Consider the following 27,108-nt stretch of genomic DNA (forward strand, 5'->3'; position numbering starts at 1 on the left):
TTATACATTATTATTTATTTCAGCGCCTATTTTGAAATGGATTTATATAAAACTCCATTGTCATCATGGCTGTTGTTCTCTTGTAACTTTCCGTTTTTAAAAAATATTGCAGTTTTATACATTTACATATATCCTTTTATTTAATTGTTCATCATTCAATTATACGCAATCATTATTCAAATTATAAATTTCTTACCATAACTCACATCCAATGTATTTCGAAAATGTAATCACATACAACGCAATTTATATTTATATATTATCGAGTACAAAAGGCATCCTTCATTTAATTATTAAGGTCATACACCTCATTATCTAATTTATAATGATATACATAACTATGTTTATGTACGGAATTGTTGCCACCATCTATCATAAACACTTTCAAATACTAATAGATGTGATCAAATAGATTTCAAGATGCACTTAAAAAAAAAAAAAAAAAAAAATTGTAATTGTAGTCTTGTATTGAGTTGTTTTAAACAACTATAAATTTTAGACAAAAATACATAATCATTTTTTTCTTTTTCTAACTAGACGTGTAATATTAATTATAATCTATGACATAAATATTATTATTATAATATTAAATTTATATAAAATATACATAAAATAATATTTGGATGTTCCAGTATCCCTTAAATACCTTCGTAAATCTACATACATTAGAGTTTAGTTGGTACTAATATAGTTATATAAACTTATTTTGATTTTTATTTTTAGATTTATTTAATTATAATTTTTCGTTTATTATGATGATCATAATATTTTTTTAATGTATGTTTAACTAATGAAATGATTAGATTCTAGAGGTGTTGTACACGCTATATGTGCTCGATGAACACTTAATGTTCAATATAAATAATTATTTACATACAAACTTATTTTACTCGTTAAGTAGTAATACACTTATATAATATATAAATAAACACAGCCCGTTTAGTCAATGACCTTGCAATGGTTATAATTTTTTATTTCTTCGTATCTATATATTTTAATTTATTATTCCTGTGTAAATTTGTATGGGGTTATCTATTAACAATTAAACATTGGCAGTGTAAAGAAAACGTAAAAAATTTATATATTTCATAGCAAGACTGATGTGTAAAGGTTTATTGATATTTCGACAGTGTAAAATTGTTCATTATTATTTCCATTATATGATATTTATAAATATATGAAAATAATGTTAAAAAGTTATTAATTTTTATTAGGTTTTTTTTTTTATTCTAATTTGACATTTTGTTAGTATTTTTTTTTGTTTTTTTTTTTTTTTTTGTTTTTAGTGAATGAAGATCAGTGTATGAATTTCTTTAACTATATGTAAACAATTATTAATATATATATATATTTCTTTTTAGGAAATTCTAAACAGCATTAAAACTTCATGTGGTTTTAAATATAAAAATGTATTATTTTATTAAACCCTATTCGATTTACTAAGGAAATATCGTAGAGATATTTGATTAATATATTAATACTTAAGTAATAATAACATAATACTCTTAGTATATATAACTATTATATAAATATATACATATATATGCCTGTATATTCAATCGTAAAAACATTAATTTTATTTTTGTGTATTAATTGGTATAGTGTAACATTTGAATTTGTAGTTATCGTGTTAATTTGAAATTAAAAATTTGATGCTATACGCACGACAAAAACACATAAAAAATATAATAATATTTGTTATATTATATAAATAAAAAATGAAAATATTCTTAGTAATATATAAATTTTAGTTCTCTGTGTAATTTGATGTAATTGATGTAATGTTTAGCATTTGTGTAATAATGTACTATGTAAAGGTATATAAAAGTATAATAAAAAAATTAAAAAAATACTGTTTTATTTATTAGTTACTACCACCATTATCTTATTGCACTTTTTATTTCACAATAATTTCACCTTCCCCGTACACCCAATTAAATCATTATGGCATTTATTATGTTTTCAAATAATTGAGCAACCATGTGATGCTTCGCATTATAGAATATAAATAAATTCAATACCAAATCCATTTGAATAATATGGTACCATAGTAAGTGAACCGCTCTAGAACAAAAATGTTGATGAGGACTGTGCGATAGTTGGTAGTATTTATTTAAAAATCATACGATTGTATTGTATTTGTGTAATTGTGTTTACTATTGTGTGAAAAGCCATTTGTACAGGTTACATGTCTCCTCAAAAATCCAATCCCAAAAGTGTGGAAAAATCATAGGAATCGTATTTGTCACACAAACCGTTTGGTAAAGTACACAGATATGCAAACGATAATAGTGTTACAGGAATTAGATCGCGTGATTTGCCGGCTTTCGGTCATAACCCATTCAATGAAGCGATGGCGATTTTATTATTTGAAATATTAAATTTGCCGTAAAATGTATTTCGAGAATCAATATTATTGTAATTTGTTTTCATCGTTACCTCTAATGATATGAAGTATGGAACATTTTTTCGCTTTTCGATTCATTTTGATTGATAGGATTTTGGGATAATAAAATCGAAACTGTGGAAAAGTCTATTTATTTAGTCTATCTATTTTGGTGAGACTATGTACACCAAATGCAAATTTTTTTTAAACACTTTTCACAATCTACAATTGATTGTTTTTCGAATGGAATACATTAGAATAATTAATTACCTACCGCACGTGGCTCATGACAGACGGCAAATCTAAGGTTGTCATATTTTATTTGGCGAAATCCGGAACAATTTTTTTTTTCATTCTTATTGACGTATCTTTTATTGATTTTTTGATTAAACAACACACGCTACAATATTTTAAACTGACCTAACAAACGTTCTTCAAATGACATGCCATTCTTTACTTTGTTTTTTGAAACCGTTTAGAACATTACATTTCTCGAAAGAATTATTTTCGTCAATAGGAGGTAACTTCACGGTTTACAGGTTAATATTTGTTTACGTACATGCTCCGGAGCGCCTCCGAAAACGGCAATCACCAATTGTGTTATCCAAAGTTCGTCCCAGGCGGCCTTCACGCTGTAGACGTGTGAAAATTACGTAAATAACGAATGCGGAAGAGGGAAGGGGGGTAGTTGACGGATATCCATCGAAGAAACGGCTTCGTGGCGAAAACCGATAACTCACTCGTCGAGTACACAATACGGTTTTGTCGGAACTTACGTCGCGTGATTGTGTACTTAGCGACGGCCGGTGAAGCAGAGAAAAACGTACCAGTAAAAAATAAAATACCATAATAAGCATATAATAACCAAATAATTATTGACCGAACACCTTACCACAACAATTGAATGTAATATCGTGTGTAATTGCAAAAGAAAAACACATCGTGTAAACACGATATTGCCGTCACCGGCATCTCCGTAGCTGTGGCGCGCGTCACTGCTGCTGCAACTTGTTTCGAGTAGGTACCTATTATGCACGTATGCGAAGATTATAAATAATAATTAAATGTATTTATTTTTAATTTTTTTTTTTTATTTCTTTACACAAGCTTCAGATGGGAATCGGTTCAATTTTCGTCCGGAACGTTTTGAATGTTATCTGGTGATGTTGCGCCATCGTCGCTAACCCTTAATCTCATAATATAGTATAATTGTAATGCGCCGCTGGTGCAATTTGCCGCACGCAATCTTCCGCACTTTTTTCGATACAAGTTGAACACCGTCCACTTGGCGGAGCTCAGATTTTCCAAATTCATTATTCATACATACCTTAAAAGTTATAACGACACCGAGGCTTGACAAAACCGGTTGTAAACAATTTTTTTGTTCGTATACCTATGCAAATAAATAAATTAAAAGTAAATCTCTACGCAAAAATAATAATTTTTCTGGTTGTATTCCTTCCTTAATTTTTTCATATTTAGTATCGTTTTTATTTTTTTCATATTCAGTTACAATTTTATTAACTTGGTATGTACACCTGATGATGAATTTTTAATTCGAAACCGGTCTTACTTTATAAATATAATGATACTCCTGGCTAAGTTTTCATTTATTTATTTATATTTATATATAAGCTTTTTGTTTATTTATTTATATAATAATTTTTATGTTATTAATAATTATTAATAGAACAGTAAATATAAAAAATGGGTTAATTATGTATACTACAGATTTAAGATGTTTATGACAGAAAATGTTCACCATTTTCATATTTGGTAAGACATGAATATTGCGGTTTATTTGGGTTATTTGGTTTATTTGGGTCTTAAAAAAAAGATTCCTTAACAAAATAGAGGGTTAATACTAGGTTACTCGGTAATTGAAACTTTTCCAGTAAAAAAAGCAAGAAAGAAATCTTTGTTATTTTAAAACTTCTTTTATGGTAAAATGTTAAAAAAACATAAAAGTATCATTCTTTTTATTTCATTTTAATTATATAAGGTGTTAAATCAATAAGTTGTTTTCCATTTTTATGCAGGATTACAAATTATTTTGTTTTAATTACTAATAATTTTAATACTATTAAAATTCTATAGTATTTTTAATGTTTTGATATACTATAATGTAGTTATATTATTTAATAAGTTGTATATTTTTATTGTTCTTAATTTCTTCCTTTATTTTCTGCTGAGTTTTTAGGGAAATTGTTGATTTAAAGACCTCAAATAAATTGCTGCATTTGGCTTTAATTTCATTAAATCAGGCTCTGGTAGTCATCAAACCGAATGGTAAACGCTCCTAGGGAAGACCTCAGCAATTATAGCAAAATAGAGTCAATACAGATATAAGAATGATAGACGGAACAGCAAATATCGAGACCACTACTGACCGTGACGTATGGAACAGATTAATAGAAGCTGCGAAAGGCCTTAATGACCCATAAAGTGAAAAAAAAACTTAAGTTATAAATAAATTTATATTTTAAAGCAGTGGCGTAACTGGGAAAAAGCCTAGAGGGGGCAATATAATATATTTATAATTACCAAAACCCTGACACCCCTCCCCTCACCAGTTAAAATATATTTTTATTATATGTATTTTATACACTAATTGTTTGATTTTACATAAGTCTTTTATCTCATTTTATCGTTTAGATAAACATAAATTGTAGGTAGCATGTATTAGATACCAATATTGTTAAATAATATCCATAAGAGTTCATTAATAAAAGGTGCTATTTGTACTGTTGGATTATCTGGGGTGGAGGGGAGAAATCATACCTTTATCTCTTAAAAAATGGTCAGAGGAGGCACTCGCCCCCCTTGCCCCCACAATTACTCCACTGTTTTAAAATACTTAATCATAATTTATTATTAGTACTAGTTTAATGTTTATAAATTATAAACACAAGTAGAAACTGTTTTCGAAAGATTAATAGTAATGATTAATCAATTTACTATCGGAACTATTTCTAAATTCCCATGATATAATAAATTACCGACTTTCTCAGTAAGATCCTAGATCGAAAAAGGTAATTTAAATTTAGAAGAATAGGTACATTGTTTACACTGTGCATCTAGTTGCGCTTTAAATCTTTCAGTATTTTCTACATACTACTTACACAATATTTCTTTTCCATATTGTTAATAATATTATTATTCAGATAATAATAGTATATACGTTAGGCAAGTGGGCTACCACGCAAAAATAGAGTATTGAGTGATCACTGTTTTGTGATTTTAAATGTTATATATTCGTAATGGTAGGCTTCATATATTTTTTTTTTTTACTTCTATTTGACTTTATTGGGATAAGTTAAAATGTTGTGTAAAAACACAATATCATTTTATTTCTTCTGTTTTTCATTATCTTGACGTACATTCAACAGGATATAATAATTCTGTATTTTTAGAAATTTCATTTATCTTCTATTAGGATAAGATATTTTATATACTACCATTGGTTATAAATAATTATGAATATTTTTGTTGATAGTCAAAAATATATGTATATTTTTATAATATTGTTCCAAATATCTAAAATACATCATTTATTTTCAATTATGATAATTTAAAAAACAAAAAATAAACCAAATATATTATGTATGATATTGTAAGTGTTAAGCTTTGTCGTAGCAACCAAAGTACGCTCTATAGAAGTAATTTTTTGGATTTTCGGCACTTAAACTAAACCTTTTTACACTTAACAATTTAACCCAATTTTAAAAAGTTATTCTAAAAACCTAGTAAAAAATTGTAATATTATTTTTAGATTCTGGGTGAAACATAATTGTGAAGAGAGGAATATATAAGTTTTATCATGTTGTTTTTTTTCCCCCTTTACGATTTTATCCAGAAATCGTGCTTACATTATCAAACAAAAGTATAGTTTCTGATAAAAAATAAGTCTAATTGATGCATTCAAATAATTATTTTGAATTTCTCTAGAGTTTTCTTTATAAATAAGAAAACTGACGAAAAGTGGCCAAATCAACTGCAACGTTAACGGAATACCGGTGTTCGTCGAAATGGAAATTTTTCTCGTAATTCGAAAAATGTTATAGACTTGAAATTCTTTTGAAGATGATAGGATTTTCGAAATATTTTAGTTTTTTTATAGGGTAATTATATATATTTTTTAAATTATCACGTTTCCATAGCTTTTTTCTCGAGCCTAATGCAAACTCGTGGGACTTCGAAAAAACTTTAGAAAACCGTGGCTGTTCAACTGTTCGCTCACGTCATTCGAGAATTATGTACATAGTATGCAAATACACGGCTAATAACAACTCTGGTACCGTCCGGTACTACGCGTGGTCACCGATTTAATTCTACGTTTTTATATTACATTGTGTGAGAACGTGGAACGTTTGTTGACGACAACATTTTAATTTTTCACCATATCTGACATACTGCATTACGACATTATTTACGTATTCTGTGTACGGCATATATCAATTCGTATAAATGTAGATACATAACACAACGGTATTACGTACACGTCATAATGTGTGCGTATACCTACCTCGACGCCCGTGACCGTGTGCGGTGTGCAGAGCCGGAGAAAAGAACTATTGTTGCGTCGACTTCGTGTGTGCAAGTACAAAGAAACCGCATTGGTCCGGTCGCACAGTACACGTATACTAAAATAATACATAATAAGTACTTTATACAGTGGCGAACGAGGTTGCTGTAATAATAACAAATATGATATGTGTAATGTGTATACATAGGTATTCGTATTTTATAGTCCTGCACAGTTTATGTTGCAGAGGTTCTAGTCCCCCGGCGTTGTTAAACGCATGTACCAGGGGACCCTGTTCTTCTGTAATTCTTTGGGTTTTGAATTTTAAGCGCTGCGATTAAAACGATACTTAAATCATGCCCAAGTCTTCGCCTCTCAGAGTTCTTTGCACATCTTCTGGGGACACTTATACTACTGGAGTATTTGCTATATAATAATATTATACCGTATACAATTTAACATGATTCAACTATAATTAGGCACACTGTTACAATATATTATTATAATGTCATCATCATTGCTGCGGCTTATGATTATAAAGTACATACGGTCGTGTAATTGTGTAATAATTTCTGGTAGAAATTCCGTCGATGTGTCAGAAAAATTTTTTATCGTTTTTAGTGAGTAGGTCATCGCACTCGGACCGTATGACCGCAGCTGTTTCCTGTATCTATGAATCTATATATATCAAAATCTCGTGTCACAGTGTTTGTGACTATACTCCTCCTAAACGGCTTGACCGATTTTAATGAAATTTTGTATATACATTTGGTAGGTCTGCGAATAGGTTTTTATATATTTTTTAAACTCCTAAGTGCTATTGTTTAATACATCGTAGTTTAATAATTTAATTTAATAATTTTTGACATGGTCGATAACTGTGCAATTGAAAATTAATTATTAAATAATACTATTAAAAAACTATTAAAAAATATTTAAAAAATATTCATTTTATTTTTGGTATTAAATGACGGGTATTGCATCAATATTAAACAACAAGATCCCGTAACAGGTGCCAAAACAAATAAAAATATTAGTTCGAAGGATTATTATGCATATCAGTTGATGATTAGATGCTATCAGGATAACGTTATTCTACAATGTTGTGAGTTTTATCAACAATTCATGGTCGACATGTATGTAAAGATAGAGAGCGAACGATTACGATACTTGCGATTCAATCAAAAAAAAAAGCTGCGAGCGGAAGATTCTCAAAACAATTGTTAGATATCGGTAATCGGAAATTTACTACATATGAAACTGGATGCATAAAATTACCAATCGATTTCTGCACAATCATTAATAATACACAAATCATGAGTGGCTGGCAGAAAAAGCAATTTTAGCAGCAAAAAATGTGGACGTCAACAAATTGAATTCAAGACACAACATTTGTTACCAGGAGACTTGGTGTCATACAAATGTATTGATACAGTTTGCGACGCTACTGAAGCTGTAAATTATCCAACAGAATTTTTAAACTCATTGGATTTACCAGACATGCCACCATATAATTTACAACTAGAGGTTGGATCTCCGGTTATTTTACTTCATAATTTGAGCCCACCATGGTTGTGCAACGCCACACGATTAATCATTAAAAAATGAATGAAAAATGTTATCGAAGCCATAATTTTAAATGGCAAATTCTGAGGTGAAAATATATTATTACCACGAATCCCTATTATACCAACATATGTACCAGTTCAATTTAAACGCCTTCAATTTCCAAATTAGATAGGTATTTGCAATGACTATCAATAAGTCTCAAGGCCAAATGATGTTTGTCTGTGGCTTAGATTTGAGCACATCATGTGTTTCACACGGAAAATTATACGTGGCGTGCTTTCGAACCATCCAGTTTGTGTTGGCGAAAGATGGAATAACATAAAATATTGTACACTCTGTTTTGTTAAGAGATTGATAGTGTTTTTTACTAATATTGTCATAATTAGCGATATATATAATTTTAAAGGATCAATTTCAATAAATTATTAAAAAAATAAATGTTTGATATTTTTTCATTTTTATATTCCGTCACCATTCATAGAACTCCATACCTCTTACACTTATATACCACATCCAAACACACTTATATTAAATTTAGTTATTTTTTTCTAGCAGAATATTTTCTAGAAATAATTTATATGACAAAAAACGTTTGTCGGGTCAGCTAGTATATATTTATATATATTTATCAAACTATATTTATGGATCGCGTGCGATGATGTACAATCATTTTACAAAACATAATATTATATTATACATTATAACTGATATGATATTTGATCTTTTTTCTAGAATATTATTTATCTATACTAATAATCTGTATGTCTTCTCCGGTGTACTATTAATAATAAGATACAATTACCAATCGTCTTAAAATAATGAAAAATCATCAAATTTTAAAAATAATATTTACAATTATTTAATCTATTTTTAAATCGAATAACCAAAGAATTTTAAACAGATATTTTGAAGTATAAAGTCATTCATTTTAAATACTAAAATTTTATTTATTTTGTACAAAGGAGTATAAGTGATTTACATAAAAAATGAATGTTATTTTTTATATTTTGCTCGACTTTCCACAATGTCACTTAGTGTACACGTATCGCACTTAAATATTAATTTATCTTATTAAAAATATTTTGAAAGCAATGTTGGCTATTTATGCTTTGTCTATAATGCGTTACGTAGACAAAACGCATTCGTTTTGGAAGGATCGGATGACGAGTGTTAGTAAAGTGCACTCGCGTTTTGATGATTCTATGCGATACATGTATTATAAAACAAAATATTCACGTTCTTATACATTATGGCAGTAGCGTATATAAAAGGGGGTCTAGTGGGCTACAGCCCCCCCTCCCCGAAATGTTTTAAAAAACCTAAAAATTATTTTAAACGAATTTTATATTTGAATAGTGCTTTATGTTTATTTAGAATTTGCGTCTAATGTCAAATCGTTTTGGGACATTCTGTAAATTAAATGTAGATAAGTACCTACTGAGTCTTGTTAGTAATTCTTAGATAACTGTGGTAATTTAACTCTGTCCATAGTAGCCCTTCCCGAAAATATTTTCTGTATACGCCACTGCGTTATGGTGTATAGGCCGTGAAAGCGGGATGTTGCGCGGTAAATAGTTAAAGTTTTAGACAAATAAAAGAATACACTGTACTCAGGAGAAAGGAGGCGGGGATTGGTCGAGCAAAGGAATTTTCGACATAAGCTGATGATTTGTATTAATTGTATTTACACGTAATGAATGATAATAAATAGATTAAGTACACTCACCTATAAATGTATTTATATTATTATGTATGGGTAGTGTCACATGCTCGGACGAAGTTTTCCTCTTCGCTGTGTGATGAACAGTGACCGGTATATACTTTGTAAAACGATTACGCTAATCCACCCCCAAAGGCGCCTGCGGAGACCGCTGCAATGTGTGCAAGCCCATTATTATCGCAAAGTACTGACGCATAAAGGTTATATAATTGAATAATTTAACGGGATGGTTTCCTTCTAAAACCATATTAGTAACAAATAACATCTGTTTTACTGTATGAAATATTGCACGATGTGTTATTTAATATAAGTATTTACTCTGTAGATAGGTAGGTTGATAGACATATATAGGTATGTGTGTATGTGCGGTAATAAGGCGTCCGAGCATACGGAAAATAGTAAAATATATAAAATATCAAATATGGTTACATCAATGTAAAACAATTAAATTATGTTATAATGTTATATTAATAATGTCATAGAGGTAAATATTAACGAATTAACTATAGAGTAAATATAATTTTTAATCAGCACCCATAAAAGTAAAGAATGATTAGGTATCTATTGTTCAATTCATTAAGTATAGCAGTAGTTCTCAAAATTTTTGGTTCACGAAGCCCTTATGTTGCTAAAAAAATTTATGGAGTCCCAAAAATTTGAGACAACAATAATTGCCAATTTAATATTGAGTAAAAAAGCTTGGATTTACTCGGATTCACATTTGCTATAAAAATGTTGTCATTTTATCTTGTATTGATAAATTTACTTAATTTTATTTTGTGAAAATATCAGCCAATCAATAAAGTCAATGTAAGTCTGACTTTTAAATTAAATGAGTGTTACTAAAACCTAAAATGCATTGCGCAATTCAAGTAATCGTACCAGTGTTTTTCTTCGATAACTTAGAAATGAAATAGTATTTGAATTTAATTTACTCAAATGTAACCACAGTATAGACTTCTCTCGTGGAGCCCTAAGGTTCCATGAAGCACAGTTTGAGAAACGCTAAAGAATATTATTAAGAAATATTATTTCCTCCATAATGCAACATTTTATACATCATGTGATTTAACACCAAAAAATAAAAATTAATAATTAAAAATATTAATTACATTTTTTTTTTTATAAATTTTACATTTCCAACTTAACTATCACAGGAGAACATTGTTTTGTCAATAACCTCAACCAATATCATTATTATCACTACTTTATTATTATTATTATTATTGATATTATAGTAATTGAAAACTTGTAAAACTTTGTATCGTAGTTCAGTTAAAATGCATGCGAACAATATTTACCATGTGCCTTACAACAATAATTAATTTTGATTAAACAGCATATTTAATAGCAGCTTACCTCAGATTGAAATAGGAATTTGCGTAATGCTAGCATATATATTGATATAACCCTAATACAAAAATCTTTGTTTGGTAAAAAATTAACAATTAAAATGTTTATTACAAATTGGTCACTTATTTTTGATAAAATAAAGTAGAAAATTTTATTCAGGTACTGTGCTGACATAAGCCCAGCAACCTGAACACAGAAACATTGTTCATTTTTGTTACATTTTTGATTAAAAATTACAAATTCTATAAAACAAATTATTACTAATTGGTTACTAATTTTCCATAAAACAAAAGTCGACATTCCCATTTCATGGTGATTTTGTATTAAAGTGTGTATGATATTTTATCTTAACGTTCTCTTTATATGTAGTCCAATGGATCCAACTATACCTTTTATGTTTTATTAGCAATTGAAGCATCTGTTGGAAGAAATATCAGAAAATTAATAACATAAACAAAAAAAATAAAAGACACAACTTAATAATTGTTTAGATTTTGATATCAAACAACTTAGAATGAAAATTATGTTCTTTTTTCCATTTTTTTCAAGCTACTATTTATCTATGCTACTATAACGAATATTATACTAGTGGATTAAACAACTAAAACTAAACAACTAAAAATACTATCCTAGTCAAATTATATTCTTTATATTCTTTATAATAAATATGAATAAAATTATCATTTTATCATAATATTTATATATATAATAATATATAATGATATATATCCCAATACAGCCACTTACCGGATTTCCGGAGGTAACCTCTAGGCGAAGGCTCCAAATTGATCACAGAATACAAACTCTTTCTGTCTTCGTCCGAATTGCTGTAATTTTATTAATATTTGATAGTATTATTAAAGTTTATTAATCTAATACTACTGATACTAATGAATATTATCATTATTGTTATACATTTAAATATGAGTGTATCACTATTTTTATTTCTCCCCAACAAGACTATAAATACTATTAATATTCTTAAAACTCATATGACAGTAATTTATTTTTTTGTTTCTCAATTTTAAATTATTTCAAACAGATTTCATTCAGACAAAACGTATATTCTGTTACAAAATTCAACTTTATACTTTAACATTAATATCTGTCGTTAATATTAGTTATATTTATTATTTTAATTATCAATGCAGTTAAATCGAACTTGATTGTTAAATAATAAAATAAAGTGAATTTCGATTAGTAAGTAATTGTATTTTAATTGAAAAACTGAAATTAATTTGTTTAATATAAAATATGTACCAATCAAAATAATAGTTGATTTTAATAAATGATTTTAATACCTATACAACATTATTTTGCATAGTAAATAAAAATATTCTTTATAAAAATATTGTTCATACATTTCGGTTGAATTTATTAAATTACTAAGTGGGTTTAATGGTTGTTACGTTGTTTAATTTTTATTTTAGATTGTTTCTACCGTCAAAAGTGTAAATATGTATCAAATACAATAAATAAATATAAATTCTCAAAATATAGCTGTACTAATTATAATTATATTATTTTTAATAAGGCTCTATACAGAAATGAAAATCAGAACATTATATTTGTTTCATGACACTCTCTGATTCCTATAGCTTCATAATATAAACAATAAAAAAATTACATGACATTTTTTTTGTTACTGTGTATAACTGTGTATAAAGAGCATTTGTATGGTTCTTGTTTATACTGAACTTATCACATTATCACTTATTATATTTTTCTAGTTGTTAAAAGTTTTGATTTTTGCACCTTTTTATGCTGCTATTACTGCTGATTAAGGACATGGCACTCGAACCGCAACTAGATTTTATTTTGTTTAGCATCAGACCTGACACGGTGGGTAATTCCAAGCCCTTTTCTGACAAGTACTGTTTCACGGTCGGTTCGACTCCGATATGTCGTACAGACATTTCTGACATTTGTTCCAAAACACATTTGTTCATTTTTTTTAACATCCTGACCACGATGTCCCGCTGTGAAAATACCATTATAATTAATATAAACTATTAATTTTGTGTTTGTACAGTTTTCAAAATTGAATTCTGTTTTTACCGTCGTTTTTTTAACTATAATTGATAAAAAATGTACAATTTATGTGTAAAATAAAATAGTTTAGATTTAAGTATAGTCAATTCAAAATCGATTTTTCTTGTATTATTTCACTGATTTTCGAATCTGATCATTGTTTGACATGTAATAATATTAAAGTGTTTTGCATTATAAATTTGAATAAGATTTGAATAATAATGGGTGCAATAAAAAATAATCAAAACCACTTCCTTACTCCATAGATCTTTGCTATATTTATAGCTTGTTGGAGATATTTTTGTTGGTTATTAAATGACTAAATAATAATAAATATCAAATATGAACTAATTTAAATAAATTATATATTAAATGTAAGTAAGTACATCGTATGCATTAAATATGATTACTTACAACAATTATCTATTCATAGAAAAAGGGATTTCTTTTTCTTCAACAAAACTTTTAAAATATTTGATCCAATATCTCATTTTGATATATGAAAAAGCAATAATTTAATAATATCATACTTTAATTAACTCGAGCGTATTTCGTTTATCTGGATCACATTTCTTATCAATTTTTTTCATTTCAAACTGAATTCGGCTATTCACTCGATTAAATTTATTCGTTTGCTCATCAGCCTCTTTGAGCACACGTTCGAGATCGCATTTATAAATGTCCCGAAGATTAATTAAACTTTCTAACTCTTCATTTTTCGTTTTATACTGATCTTCTAAATCCTAAAGTATATAATGAATTATAATATTATATAATTTGTAAATTACATGGTTTAATCAAATTAGTACCAATATACATATTTGTATACTACTAGCTGTCCCGACACGGCGTTGCCCGCGTATTAGTTGGTTTTTTGGCATTTTCGTAGGCCATGTATTAGTGTTATTATGTATGAGAAAATTTAAAAGTAATAGGTAAAGTATCTAAATGTTGAAATTAAGTACAAACCAACATATATATTTTCTGAATTTACGTCGTACCGAACTTTGCATTTTATACCTTTGAACATTTCTCGAAAATTCTATAACTTTCTTCATTACAACAATTGCAATGCAAAAAATAATATTGAGATAAAAACTATCCTATATATTTATTACAATAATTGCAATGCAAAAAATAATATTGAGATAAAAACCATAGGTTAGGTTAGTTATATAATTCTCGGAACAATTCATATCTACACGCCGCCGACGATAAAACACACACAATAGAAAAAAGGTTAGATTACAGGTAGCTATATAGATACTGTCGCGGTCGGTCACGGGAAAACCAGAAATACACCATGCAATTATACACATTTATTAAAAAGTTAATTAAAATATTTAAAATATTAAAAAATTTGAAAAAAAAACTATCCTATATTTTAAGTTGGACTAAATTACACACGGTGTAAAAAATTTCATCAAAATCGGTCCAGTAGTTTCGGAGATTATCGCGAACATACATCGTGACACGAAATTTTTATATATACTATATATGGAATTTTTGAAAACTTTTTAATACTTTTTAAAAGAAAAAAGAAAATTCTTGAAAAAAAAATTTGAAAATCATCCCATAGGCAAGTATATCAGCTTTTATATTTTAATTAAATGCAAATAAACTTTATTAGTCAAATACTCAAGCAAAAAAAAATGTCTTGAAAAATGATACTTAGATGGTTAGATAAATTCAAAAATTATAGGCAAATTAAGTGTACAAAAAGAAAACAATTATAGAATTTCAATTAGTCTATAAAAAATCAAGCAAAAATGTTTGATTACTGAGCGAATGACTCGAATTGGCAGGTAATGTTTGGTTATTGAATAGCATTAAATAAATCTTGATCAGGAAGTTAAATGGGGAAAGACCATGGGACCGCCTAAGACAGTGATTCTCTACCTCTTCTGTTTTACACCCTCTTCTATAAATTGAAAAATCACCCTTTTTTTTTTTTTTTTTTTAATATAAACCAGGGGTGGCGAACCTATGGCACGTATGCCAGAAGTGGCACGCTGATCAAATTTTAATGGCACGAGCAAAAATTAAAATTTTTAAAAATTGTACACAAAAAAAAATTATACTGTTTAAAAAATGTTGGTTATAAGAAATTCAAAGAAACAAATTATATGTTTTTTATATTATTTATACTTTATTTATATAATATTATAATAATTAAAGTTATATTTTATGTATTTTATAAATGACAATATTCCTTATGCTTTTATATTTATCGTCAACTTATGTTTGTGAAAGCCATAACAAATTAAATAAAATTGAAAGAAATACATTTTTCGACCAATGAAACGATTGCTGCTTGTGTTTTACCAGGAATTACAAAAATTTAATAAAAATAATGTAATATATCTGTAATTTTAATTTTATTCTTAGAAAATATCATTTTCTTTGGGCACGTGAACGATTTTCAAATCCTTAATTTGTAAAATTTGGCACTTGAACCAAAAAAGATTCGCCACCCCTGATATAAACTATACAATATTTGTAATCAATCAATAAAATTGTACTTCATAATAACTGCTTGCGACTTCCCAGCAATGTGTACACGCCCCCTGAATGGGGCGTGCCTCCCAGTTTGGGAACCAATGGTCTAAGACAAAGTTGAAACCTTAAATGAGTGAGGCCCTAAGGCGGGTGCCTACTCCGCCTAATGGGTAATCCGGCACTGATTGCAAGGTTAGATTCTTTGTACTATAAACCACTTGAAAATAGTTTCCTATGTAAATAATATCTCTAACTCTTCAGCTAAATAGTTAACACGAAACGCTCAAAATGGTATAGGATTCAAAGACCTCTGCACCTACATCTGTCACTTTTATTACCTAGAAGTATATCTGGTAACACTTCTACACTGGCATCGGGTTTAGTACATACATATAAAAGCACTCACTTTTATTTTATTTTTGGTATTTTCAACAGTTTTCTTCTTTTGCAACCACAAACCGTTGAGTTCTTCTATCGTCTCTTCAAGAACGATCTTTTCTTTGTACTCGTCACCTAAAACAATACAAATAAATGAATTCTATAAATACCCAGTTATCAGAAGTAATTTAATTAATCAACTGACTTGCTGGGTTCACGGAAGACAAGTTGGCTTTGTAACAGCTATTGGAGGCACTCATTACGTGCAACGTGTTCTCCATGGCCCTGATCTCGGATTCCAGATTCTGTACGCTCTCGTCCAACGTGTCGCCTATGTCCTGTAGTTCGAGTTTCTCTTGTAGTACTCTTATCCGATGCTCGCTAATCGTGAAAAACGACTGATCATCGTCATATTCGCAGTCGTCTTTGTCATCATCTGTCATTCCAACTGACGTCAATAATATCTGATACTTGTTTCGTCGTTGTTCGATGTGCTGGACCAAAGCATCCAAATTACGTTTCGCCGATGACATCTCCTCTAGCAATATTTTTTTCTCCGCTTTCATTTGTTCGTAAAAGCTTGCCAATTCGGCTTTTCTTTTGTTTATGCCCTTAAATTACAAGCACAAACAAAACCGTTTGGTAATTAATTTCAACTATATCATCCATTTACAATATTATGAATTAGAAAAAAATGGTGTAGGCAAAATTTCTAAAAGAAGAGTGAAACTAAAATAAAAATAAAGAAAAAACGATAAAGTTTTATATTTATGGATATGTTACGGGTAATGTTAACATTTGGATAATGTCAACATTATCCGGCTAAAGTTAACATTAGCCAAATGTTATCATTGCCCGCCATGAATATTATTAAATGTTGGCTAATGTCTTAACAACCCTAAAAATTTAACGTGCATGAAATAAAGTCATTGTAAATGATTAACAATATTAAATATATTTAACATACAATAAATTATTAATTACCCTAAAATACATAATATTATTAATATGAATTTATTTTTTATTTTTAATAATCTAACCTACTAATGATACAATATTAAATTCCATTTTATATTATAAATTATTTCTTAAAATATTATTTTAAGTAGCTATAGAATTAAAATGCTAATGTTTTAACCTTTATTATTACATGGCATGTTTCCGTGACATTTTGAATTGCACAAAATGCTAGAAGATTTGCATTTATACATCAATATATCGAAATATTGTTCACTTAATCGGTAAGATAACTGATTAACTCGGTTACAAGTCAAGATAAAATATAATACTCTGGAAGTCCAACGCTTTATTATTGTATAGAACGCTAATAAAAATTCTATAGTCTATTTAATATTCAACTTTTAGCATTGTCCAATATTGGCTGGTTAAGGTTAACATTATCCGAATAATGTTAATAATTCCTGCTTATAAACGAAAAATTACACATTAGCCATAACAGATGGCTAATGTTGACATTAACCGGATAATGTCAACAATATCCAAATGTTAACATTACCCGTAACAGATATAAGGGGACATGTCTCACAATCACCCTGACTATGTTATCACTACTGATAACGTACTACTACACATACCCAAGTAATTTCATCTCTTTGTTGAGCTATTGTATACACTTTTTTGCATTCGTTTTCTGTCAACTTCTTTATTTGTTCCATTCTGAGTTTCATCATCATTTCTTCCATGTGATAGCGATGGTTTTTTTCTTTCAACGACTGAATTTCTTTTTCGTCTACACAGTGGAAAACAAAAATTATAATTATTTTAATCTTTACTATAACTAAATGATTGTATTAACCTCCTGCATTACGAATAAATAACTCTTCAACCCGATTTTGAGTTGTTTTTAACTCCATTGTATTTTTTTCGATATCTTTCGTTATGCGCTTGGTTTCTCTCTAAAATGCGTCAATTCAATAAATTTGAAAATAAAATATTTTTCCAATTTTAATTTATTCTCCATTAAAACTTACTTCAACAGATTTTAACTGGTTTACTAACTGACGCTGATTTTCTTCGATTCGATATAATTCTTCCTTGCGCGTTTTCAACTTTTCTTGAAAATCATGCATTTCTTCAAGATTCACTGATCCTTTTATTTTGGCACAGTTTATGCGCAATGTTTCCAATTGAAAGCTCTAAAATAATATACTTATTTATAAATTAATGAGTTTTTGAAATATAGTAACACTTACCAAGTTATACAAGACTTCTTTTTTGTCCATAATTAATTGTTTTAATTTAAATTCTTCTTTACTCAATACACTTTGTTTGGTACGACTTTGATCTAAATTATTTGTTAATAAATCTATTTTACTTTGCAACTGTTTTATTTCATATTTTACACTATTTGTCATATTTATCACTTTATTTTTTTCAATCAAGAGTTGTTCAGATTTAACTTGTTGATTCTAAAATAAAATAAGTTACTAAAAGATACTCTATGATTTCAAATGAATAAATCAGATAAATACTTCAGCAATCTTATTTAATTCACATATTCTTTCCTCTTTAGTCATCGAACTATTTTTTAATTCTGATATGTTATTCTTAATTTTTTCTATGTCTCCTTCCTTATTTTGTATCTGAGTTTTCAATTTTACTAATTCATTTTGCATATGCTTACGTTTTGTGCGTTCATTGGATAATTTATTACATATAACATTCAGAGATTTTTGAGCAGTTAATACCTATTTGGCAATATTATTTATTTTATTTATATTATTCATGTACTTTTTAATAATAAATACAGAAAATTTTGACCTCTGATTGTAAGTTTTCATTTTCTGATTGTTTAGCTAGTATCAATCGTCTGAGTTCATCATTAGTTTTTTTTATTTTGGTAATTTCATATTCCAGTTCTTCATTATCCTCTTTATAATCTTGGTATTTCTGTTCATTTTCTTTCTTTTTATTATAAATTTCTCGAGCCGCTTCTCTGATTTTATTGATCTCCTGTAATTTGTGATGTAATTTATAGTTTTGATTTATAATTTTCTTAACAATTTAGGTACTTACTTCAACAATATTTTGCGTATATTTTTGGTTAGATGTACAAAAATTAACTGAATTTTCCCATTGTTCCAGCAAATGGTTTCTTTCTTGTTGTGCTTGTCTATTTAGCTTAGCAGTTTGTTCCAGCTCTCTTTCTACTTGAAGTAACTCATTCACTTCTTTTTCTACTGTTGCTTCTCTTTCAATCACTTCTCGTTGAAGCTGTTGTCTCCGTAAGTCTAATTCCTGTAATATATACATCACATTAATATTTAACAAAAAAAAAAAATCATCGCTGTTATTATTTTATTACTTTGAATCGGTCATCATCTTCTAAATGATAAGCCTCAAGAAGATTAACATCCATATCACGTTTGGCCAGGTCATTGTTCCATGCTAAAAGCGTTTCTTCTCCCCACTCGATAGTTTCTCTTTTTTTTATTATGAGTTCTTCAGTTTTTGTCATCTCACTCTAAACAACATTGATACACTCGATAATTCTTAATTGGAACAAAATTTATATCATTATGAGTATATAATTTTCCCAAAAAGAATAAATTACATCCATGGTTTGAATGGTTTCTATAATTTTAATTAACTTAAAAATAATTAATTTATAAACTAATTTTTGTCTACCAATTTTCTTATAATCAAAAAATCAAGAGAAACAATTTCATAAAACCAATTGATTGATATTAAGCTTTTCTAATAATAATATAAAATTCATGTAATATACTAATAACCAAATAATTTTGATTTATTATTAATGTTTCTTCACAATGTCTAAGTATATAATTAGAATCTAGCTAAATATTTTAACTAGAAAAACTTCATACTAAAGATGTTTTATTTGAAATTAATTTAACTATTAAACGGCATTCTGAAGCAATTTTTTTATGATTTAATTTCTAAATTATTCGGGTTATTTTGTGAAAAACATTATTATTTATTTGGAAAAAGGAGTTTGATGAGGTAAATAGTTTAATGTGATATTATTGTCGGATATGAGCTGTTCCAGGTGTTCTTCTGGGGGACGATCTGTGTAGTAAGTATTTACTAAATAATATTTAGTATATTATATGAATAAAACCAAAATATCTAATTATATCAAAAGAGATACTCGCATAAACGGTTATTAATTTCAAGTTTGTTTTTAGTATTTTCGATCCCTCAGGTAAACTGATCAATAAGAAAGTCGATAAGTGATAATCTAAGAATACTTTCTATTTCAAATGTATTTACTCAAAAAGTACATGCATCATGAATCTGTTGTAGACACTTTCAGTTACACAGTTTGTTCGTGAAAAAAAAATAAATGAAAATATCTTTTATAAAAATATAAAATATAAATCTATAAGCCAAAAATGTTTTTTTTAAATAATTTAAATATCGTTTTAATATTTACTTTATTGTACATTTTTATTTATTATTTATCTACTATGAATGATATTGTATTGATATTAGATAACATTGATAATCATACTATCAAATGTTCATAAAATTCAACACAACACATTGCGTTTCGCAATACAGAAGAAAATTAATGTTTTACGTTACGCTTACCTAAATCGTAAACATTTAAATTTTATTTAGTTTTAAGTGAATAAAATAAAAACTTTCACATGAAAAAATTCTTTCCATTTTTGGACAAACATGAAAAATGTTGTATTCGAAGAGGAATATAATAAAAAATAATATTATATTTTTTTCTAAACACAGATCGAACTGGGTTAATAACAATAGACCTCCGCACTACATAGTTATCTAACGGTAATTTGACAGATCAAGATGACCTTTTTTTCAGTAATAACCATACAATAATATTTTATGATGAATACATTTTTCTTCCTAGTACTATTATGCCAGTCATTAGTTGTTTATACAATTTTGTATTCAGTATCCTTAAAATAATTTGCTGTATTGTTATTATTATAATTATCTGTTTAATATTACGTAGTAGTGTAACATTTAAAAATACTTACGATCCGTGGTTAATTTTTAAATATCTGTCGATAATAATTATTAACTAATTTTTTGTTTACGATAAATGATAATAAATCAATAGTAATAATATTTTCAATTACCAACAGTAAATTGTGTAACTAATATAAATTTAATTTGATTTTAATTTTGGTGAAAGTAAAATAATTAAGACTAGAAAGAAAATTGTTAATACATTTTAGATGTAAAACGACCACAATGGTCTGAATGATTGAATAATATATATTTTCTTGAAATTTACTTTTAAATTTAAAATCTATCAAAATATCAAAAAATATCTAAGTATATTAGCTATGAATATTTAGTGCATTGAATGATATCCTAAGTTCTATATATCTATAATTTAATGTATTTAGTCTTTGGAGATTCGATAGTAGGTTCGTGAAGTAATATTCATTTAACTGGCACTTCAAATGAATAATTCGTATTTCCGGAATGATGAACGAACTCTTCAATATACATATGCATATTTATTCTACGTGCCACGAGATTTAGTCAGCACGTGCAATGAGAAAATTTCACGAAATATAGATAAAAACTCACAGGCCAGACTAACTTTTTCTATTTATTATCAATAGCCATAATTTATAAACATTCGGACTGTTATAAAGTTCATTTATTCATCCTGGATTTCACTCTAATATCAAAAGATGAATTATCTTTTCAAGTACCTAAATAAGTTTGTTTTAATGTAATGCTTTTGACTTTTCTCTATATAAATATATCTACGAGTATATCAATTTAGCAAACATAAAATTTCTATTGAATATCTTTTCTTTAGTTAAAATCAGGGTGTGCGTTATATTTTGTACATAGTTCACATAAAATACTAGATTTTAGTTCTAAACTGTATAATAAATATTAATAATATCCCTTACTTCTAATTTACTAAGCATCTGAATCATTTCGTTTAACTGTTTTTCAGCTTCTTTTTTTTCCTGTTTAATTTTTTCATTATTATTTTGTTCTAATTGTAACATATGACTTTCAGTCTCGTATTGTTGACGATAGGTTACGATCAAATTCTATATAAAAAAAAAAAAAAAAAAAAAACGTAAAACATATAAATATAGAAACGTATTTATCAAAATAAAGTATACACTGACACATATATTTTATGTTTCATAATATATTAATTATATTAATGCCTTGAACACAATTTTTAAATAAACACATATTACAAAAAATTCATATTAATAAGGTTTAAGTATAAATTGAATACACTTAATTTTCAATAGGTTAAAAATCGATTTTATAGTAGGTATGTTCTTTAAATAAAAAATGTTTAAAAAAATCTCTTTAAATCAGTTAAAAAAATTCTAACTCAATTAACTTACCTGATTTTGTGCCTCTTGATTGTATAGATTGGTGATAATATTTTTTCCTTCTCGGATGTCATAATCTAATGAATCATCCAACATCAATAACTCTGCTTTTTTTTTAAGCATTTCTTCAACCTGTTTAACAATTCATTATAATAAAATAGATACAAATAGTTAACCAAGTTAACAAATAGATACCAAGTAAATATTTGGAAAAAAAACAAGGAATAGGATATAATAAGTAAGTTTGACAAGATATCGTAAGAATAAAATTAAAGATATTTTTATCATATTGATTATAATTATATAATATTTTAATTTATTATAGTGATTTTATTTAAAACTTTGATATTTTACAATTATTTTTTTATTTATTTTTTTTTTTTTTTTTAAATCGTACATTTATCAAATGTTGGTATTTTACTAAAAGAACTGTGGTAAATCGTATTTAAAAATTTTCTGTTAATTTATACAAAGTCATTTATTTTGTAATACATGTTACCTCTTTTTCGAGTAATTTATTTTCTTCGTTAGCCACTGGTATGTGAAAGCCATGATCAAAACCTAACTGTTTCATTACATCAATGATTTTGTTTTCGCGATCTGCCATATTCACGGTTGTAATAAATTTACAGAATTGTAAGTATACGAATAGAAATAAAATTACTTAGGATTATTAATCTATATTAGTGCACATGTAAGGTTATTAAATACCATCATTTAAACTATACTGTTGAAAATATTGAAGTACACAAAATAGTTTCTATGGCAACGATGTTAGTTATGGATTTGGTTAATACATGGTAAAAAGTAATATATTAAAGTATAGCCCAGTGTCACAACAAACGGAGAAGTCAGATTTGAAATAGTTATTTTATAATCAAACTATATTATGTCAGTATCTCAATATTTACATGGTAACGTTTAAATAAGATAGTTTAGTTATGCGGTAAGCGATTCTGATCCATTTCCAAATTACAACAAAATATAAAAATAATGAATTAAAGCTATTTGACTTACATTTTTTTTGTAAATTAGAATCACAGTGGTTTCAGTTTTAATCGTTATCTTACGTTATTGTGAATAACTTTGTAATAATACTTAATAGTTCTGATAAACGTCCTTCAATCGTAATTTAAACTGTAGTTTTTTATTTGAAAATGAATTGACAGTTCTGTTTTTGCGATGTAATAATTGCGAATGTGTGCGTAAGATAATAAACTATACACGCATAGACCCCCACACATCATATTTTTAGTCTCAGTTTTGTGTACAAGTATTTTATCTTAGTTAGAAAAAAATTGTATTGCTCCTTAGAAATTATACCTACACTATGTATTGCTATTATTATATTCATCTAAAATTTAGCAATCAAATTTTTATTATTATTAAACAATAAATGCCTATAGTATATATTCAAATATAAGTTAAAAATCCATAGACCAATCGCAAGAAATGATTGCACTAGACATATTATGTTATTAACAGAAAAGCTTTTAACAAGACACAATTTCATTATTTGTACTTTTACTTGTAATACACTTTGCACAAAGGGAAAAAAAATGTTAATTACATTAAGTTTGTATACTACGATTAGAATTCATATTGAATGAGCAAATAGTCAATTTAATATTATATATATATATATATATATATATATATATATATTTAATTCTATAAATTATAATTATATACATATATTTATATAATTAATTAATTTAATAAAATTTAATAAATAAATAAAGAAAGAATATCATACATTTCTTTGACACTGTAATAGTTTATTTAGGTATAAGAATGCTCTAGTTTTCTCTTTCATTGTGTCATATTTATATTGACGATGAGCGTCATCTAACGAAAAAGTTCATTAATTTGTGTGCTAGAATGAAAAATATAATTGTTAACAATTAAAAATCCCATAAAACTAACAAAAAAAAAAAAAAAAACATTAAATAATATATTTTAGTATCTGCACAGTTTGCATTAATATAACATTATAAAAATTTCGTTTTGTCCAGTATCACGATTCCCAAAGAGTTTTTCCTCTACGTAGAAGAAGAAAATCATTTTTTTTTTTTTTTTTAATAAAATATCGTTTATTGAATATTTACAATCTGTACTATTATATGTACAATGAGTAAATTTGTTGGAGGAATGACAGTGATGGGACGGTGAAAAGGAAAGCTCACAGTAGAGCTACCTTTACATGAATTTTAAATTAATTTTGGGTGTTGAGAAGATCTTTGGATCATTTCCGATTAAGGCGTCGGGTAGGGTTGCCTGGAAGTGTATTAGAATGAAGTTGAGATATAAGTTGGTTTGGGTGGCTTTGCATTTTGAAGTGTAGTCTTGAATAGAAATTGACTGCAATCTGGTTGATGGATGGGACATTGAGGTCTTCGTGTAGAGCGGCATTTGTGACGTACCATGGGGCAAGAAGAAAATCCTATATGCATAACAAACTTATTAAAGGGTAGTAAATATGAACATTAGACAGTACATAAACTATAATAAATAGCACTCTAAGAAATATAGTATTTCGTAATAAACGTGTTTGATTTGCGACCTTGATATTTTTACATTTTTGTAGGTTTGTATTAAAAATTTAGAAAAAAACATGAGTCATCATGGTAACAATAAAATATCGTATTTGTAGTGAAGTGTGTAAACTTACATTGTTATCAATATAATATCATTATGTACACTAAATTGTACGCAATATAAAATATATATATGTTTAATAATACAAACTTATTACGTACACGATATTCCTGTCGTTCTTAAAATTGCATTATGTTTAATTATTTTTGTTATATTATTATAACTATTATTGTACGTAAGACATGGATTTTTGTATGATATAATAGGAGCAATTTAAATACACCTAATACATTTCCCGAATAGAAATGAAATGTTGACAACTATAGTTATAGGGACTATTAGGTGATATCAATGTATGATAATATTTCGCAAAAAGCAAATATAATTATATTGCCGTCATTGAAATAAAAAATTATTATAATTATAGCCGTCCTGTCAGAACTCATAAAGTTCACACTCATTGTGTTAACTCAATTTAAAGACGTTAATTAAAAGTTTTTACCATTCCTAAAAAATGTCACAACCGTTCGGCTGTATGCAGTAGTAGCTCATCTTGTTAAAAATGTATAATTTACAATGTATAAATTACTTATTCAAAATAGTTACTAACTAAATAAGAATTTATCTATTCATATATATATATATATATGTATTCATAAAGACGAGATCAGTTTTTATTTCTTTTTAAATCATAATATTTTGATCTATAAGTACTTGTTAGTATAGTACACATATTTACTTTCCATTTTGGAATACCTACCATTAAATTAATTCGTTCTAAAATTGATATAAGTAAATGGCAAGAATTACTAAAAATCAAAGCTAAATCTTATAATATACCAAGACATAATATAAATAAATACTTTAGATATTATATACATTACTCTAGATATAATGTATACTGTATTATTTTATACCTTTTATTAAACTACAGTATTTATATTTTGAATGACTTGAAAATTTGAATTGTGATTATCCACTGCAGAGAAATAAAATAAAATTAACCGAATTCGAATAGGTCACACTCACTTAATATTCTGTTTTTAATATCTAAAGAAGAAACTACATCATGTTATATATGCTGTATACTTTAATTGTTAACTGTATCATTACATAATGCCAAACATTTTAATCTTACTGCTATAAATTTCACAATGTTAGATAATAGTGAGAAGATACTGAGAAATCAGTCATGACCTAGGACTCAATATTCAAAATACAAGAAATTTGCGGTTATTAAAAAAAAAAAAAATCTGATTCATATAATTTATTATAAATATATTGTAATATGATACAATTGTACTAAAATATATTAGTTACCAAGTCGCTGAAATATTTTAGATTGATAATAAATACTGCGTTGGCTATATTATCTCGACAGCATCTAATGTCTATTAAAAAATTAGATAGATAAATATATACAAAATTTTGATTACTCAATGACAATAATACTACAAAATACTTTAAAAATTGTAAAAAAAATATATACGAGTATCTTATACAATAATTGGATGAATAATATAATATAATATATAATAATAATTTCATGTCCAATAAGTTGACAACGGCACATTAGGCTGGAGTTATATAAATGGTATCAAAAATTGAAAATTCGAAAAATTAAACTTGAAAGTTAAAAACTAATAAAAATTTAAAATTAATAAAAACTTTATTAACTTTATAATTAATTACTATTATTATAAAAGTAGTG

The 27,108-nt window shown here is 27.0% G+C and overlaps 1 protein-coding gene across 2 annotated transcripts; it reads right to left on the reverse strand.

Moving 5' to 3' along the window:
• Window positions 1–11,641: 11,641 nt before the first annotated feature.
• LOC112693175 (coiled-coil domain-containing protein 39-like) lies at window positions 11,642–23,931 on the reverse strand. Of its 2 annotated transcripts, none has more exons than XM_025568123.1 (17): window positions 23,817–23,931; window positions 22,812–22,931; window positions 22,353–22,499; window positions 19,787–19,945; window positions 19,498–19,719; window positions 19,243–19,434; window positions 18,954–19,169; window positions 18,675–18,890; window positions 18,453–18,617; window positions 18,278–18,377; window positions 18,057–18,211; window positions 16,667–17,072; window positions 16,490–16,596; window positions 14,115–14,327; window positions 13,309–13,532; window positions 12,301–12,380; window positions 11,642–11,971 (listed from the first exon to the last, which is right to left on the reverse strand). In XM_025568123.1, exons 2-17 carry the CDS (start codon window positions 22,920–22,922, stop codon window positions 11,946–11,948), a joined length of 2,739 nt encoding a protein of 912 aa, XP_025423908.1. In that variant the 5' UTR covers window positions 22,923–22,931; window positions 23,817–23,931; the 3' UTR covers window positions 11,642–11,945. The 2 variants fall into 2 exon arrangements, with proteins under 2 accessions (XP_025423908.1, XP_025423906.1); XM_025568121.1 differs by lacking the exon at window positions 23,817–23,931 and adding an exon at window positions 23,299–23,503.
• Between the last annotated feature and the right edge of the window lie 3,177 nt (window positions 23,932–27,108).

Source organism: Sipha flava, unplaced genomic scaffold (genome assembly GCF_003268045.1).
Source record: "Sipha flava isolate LNK unplaced genomic scaffold, YSA_version1 81_pilon_pilon, whole genome shotgun sequence".
NCBI classification, from domain to species: domain Eukaryota; kingdom Metazoa; phylum Arthropoda; class Insecta; order Hemiptera; family Aphididae; genus Sipha; species Sipha flava.

Excerpts from the sequence above, each read along its gene's own strand:
- LOC112693175 (XM_025568121.1), bottom strand. The coding sequence starts at position 23,406 with ATGGCAGATCGCGAAAACAAAATCATTGATGTAATGAAACAGTTAGGT. Across the intron at positions 22,500-22,811 it reads ATCAAGAGGCACAAAATCAG|AATTTGATCGTAACCTATCG; the intron begins GTAAGTTAATTG and ends TTTTTTATATAG. Across the intron at positions 16,597-16,666 it reads GTCTTCCGTGAACCCAGCAA|GTGACGAGTACAAAGAAAAG; the intron begins GTCAGTTGATTA and ends GTATTGTTTTAG.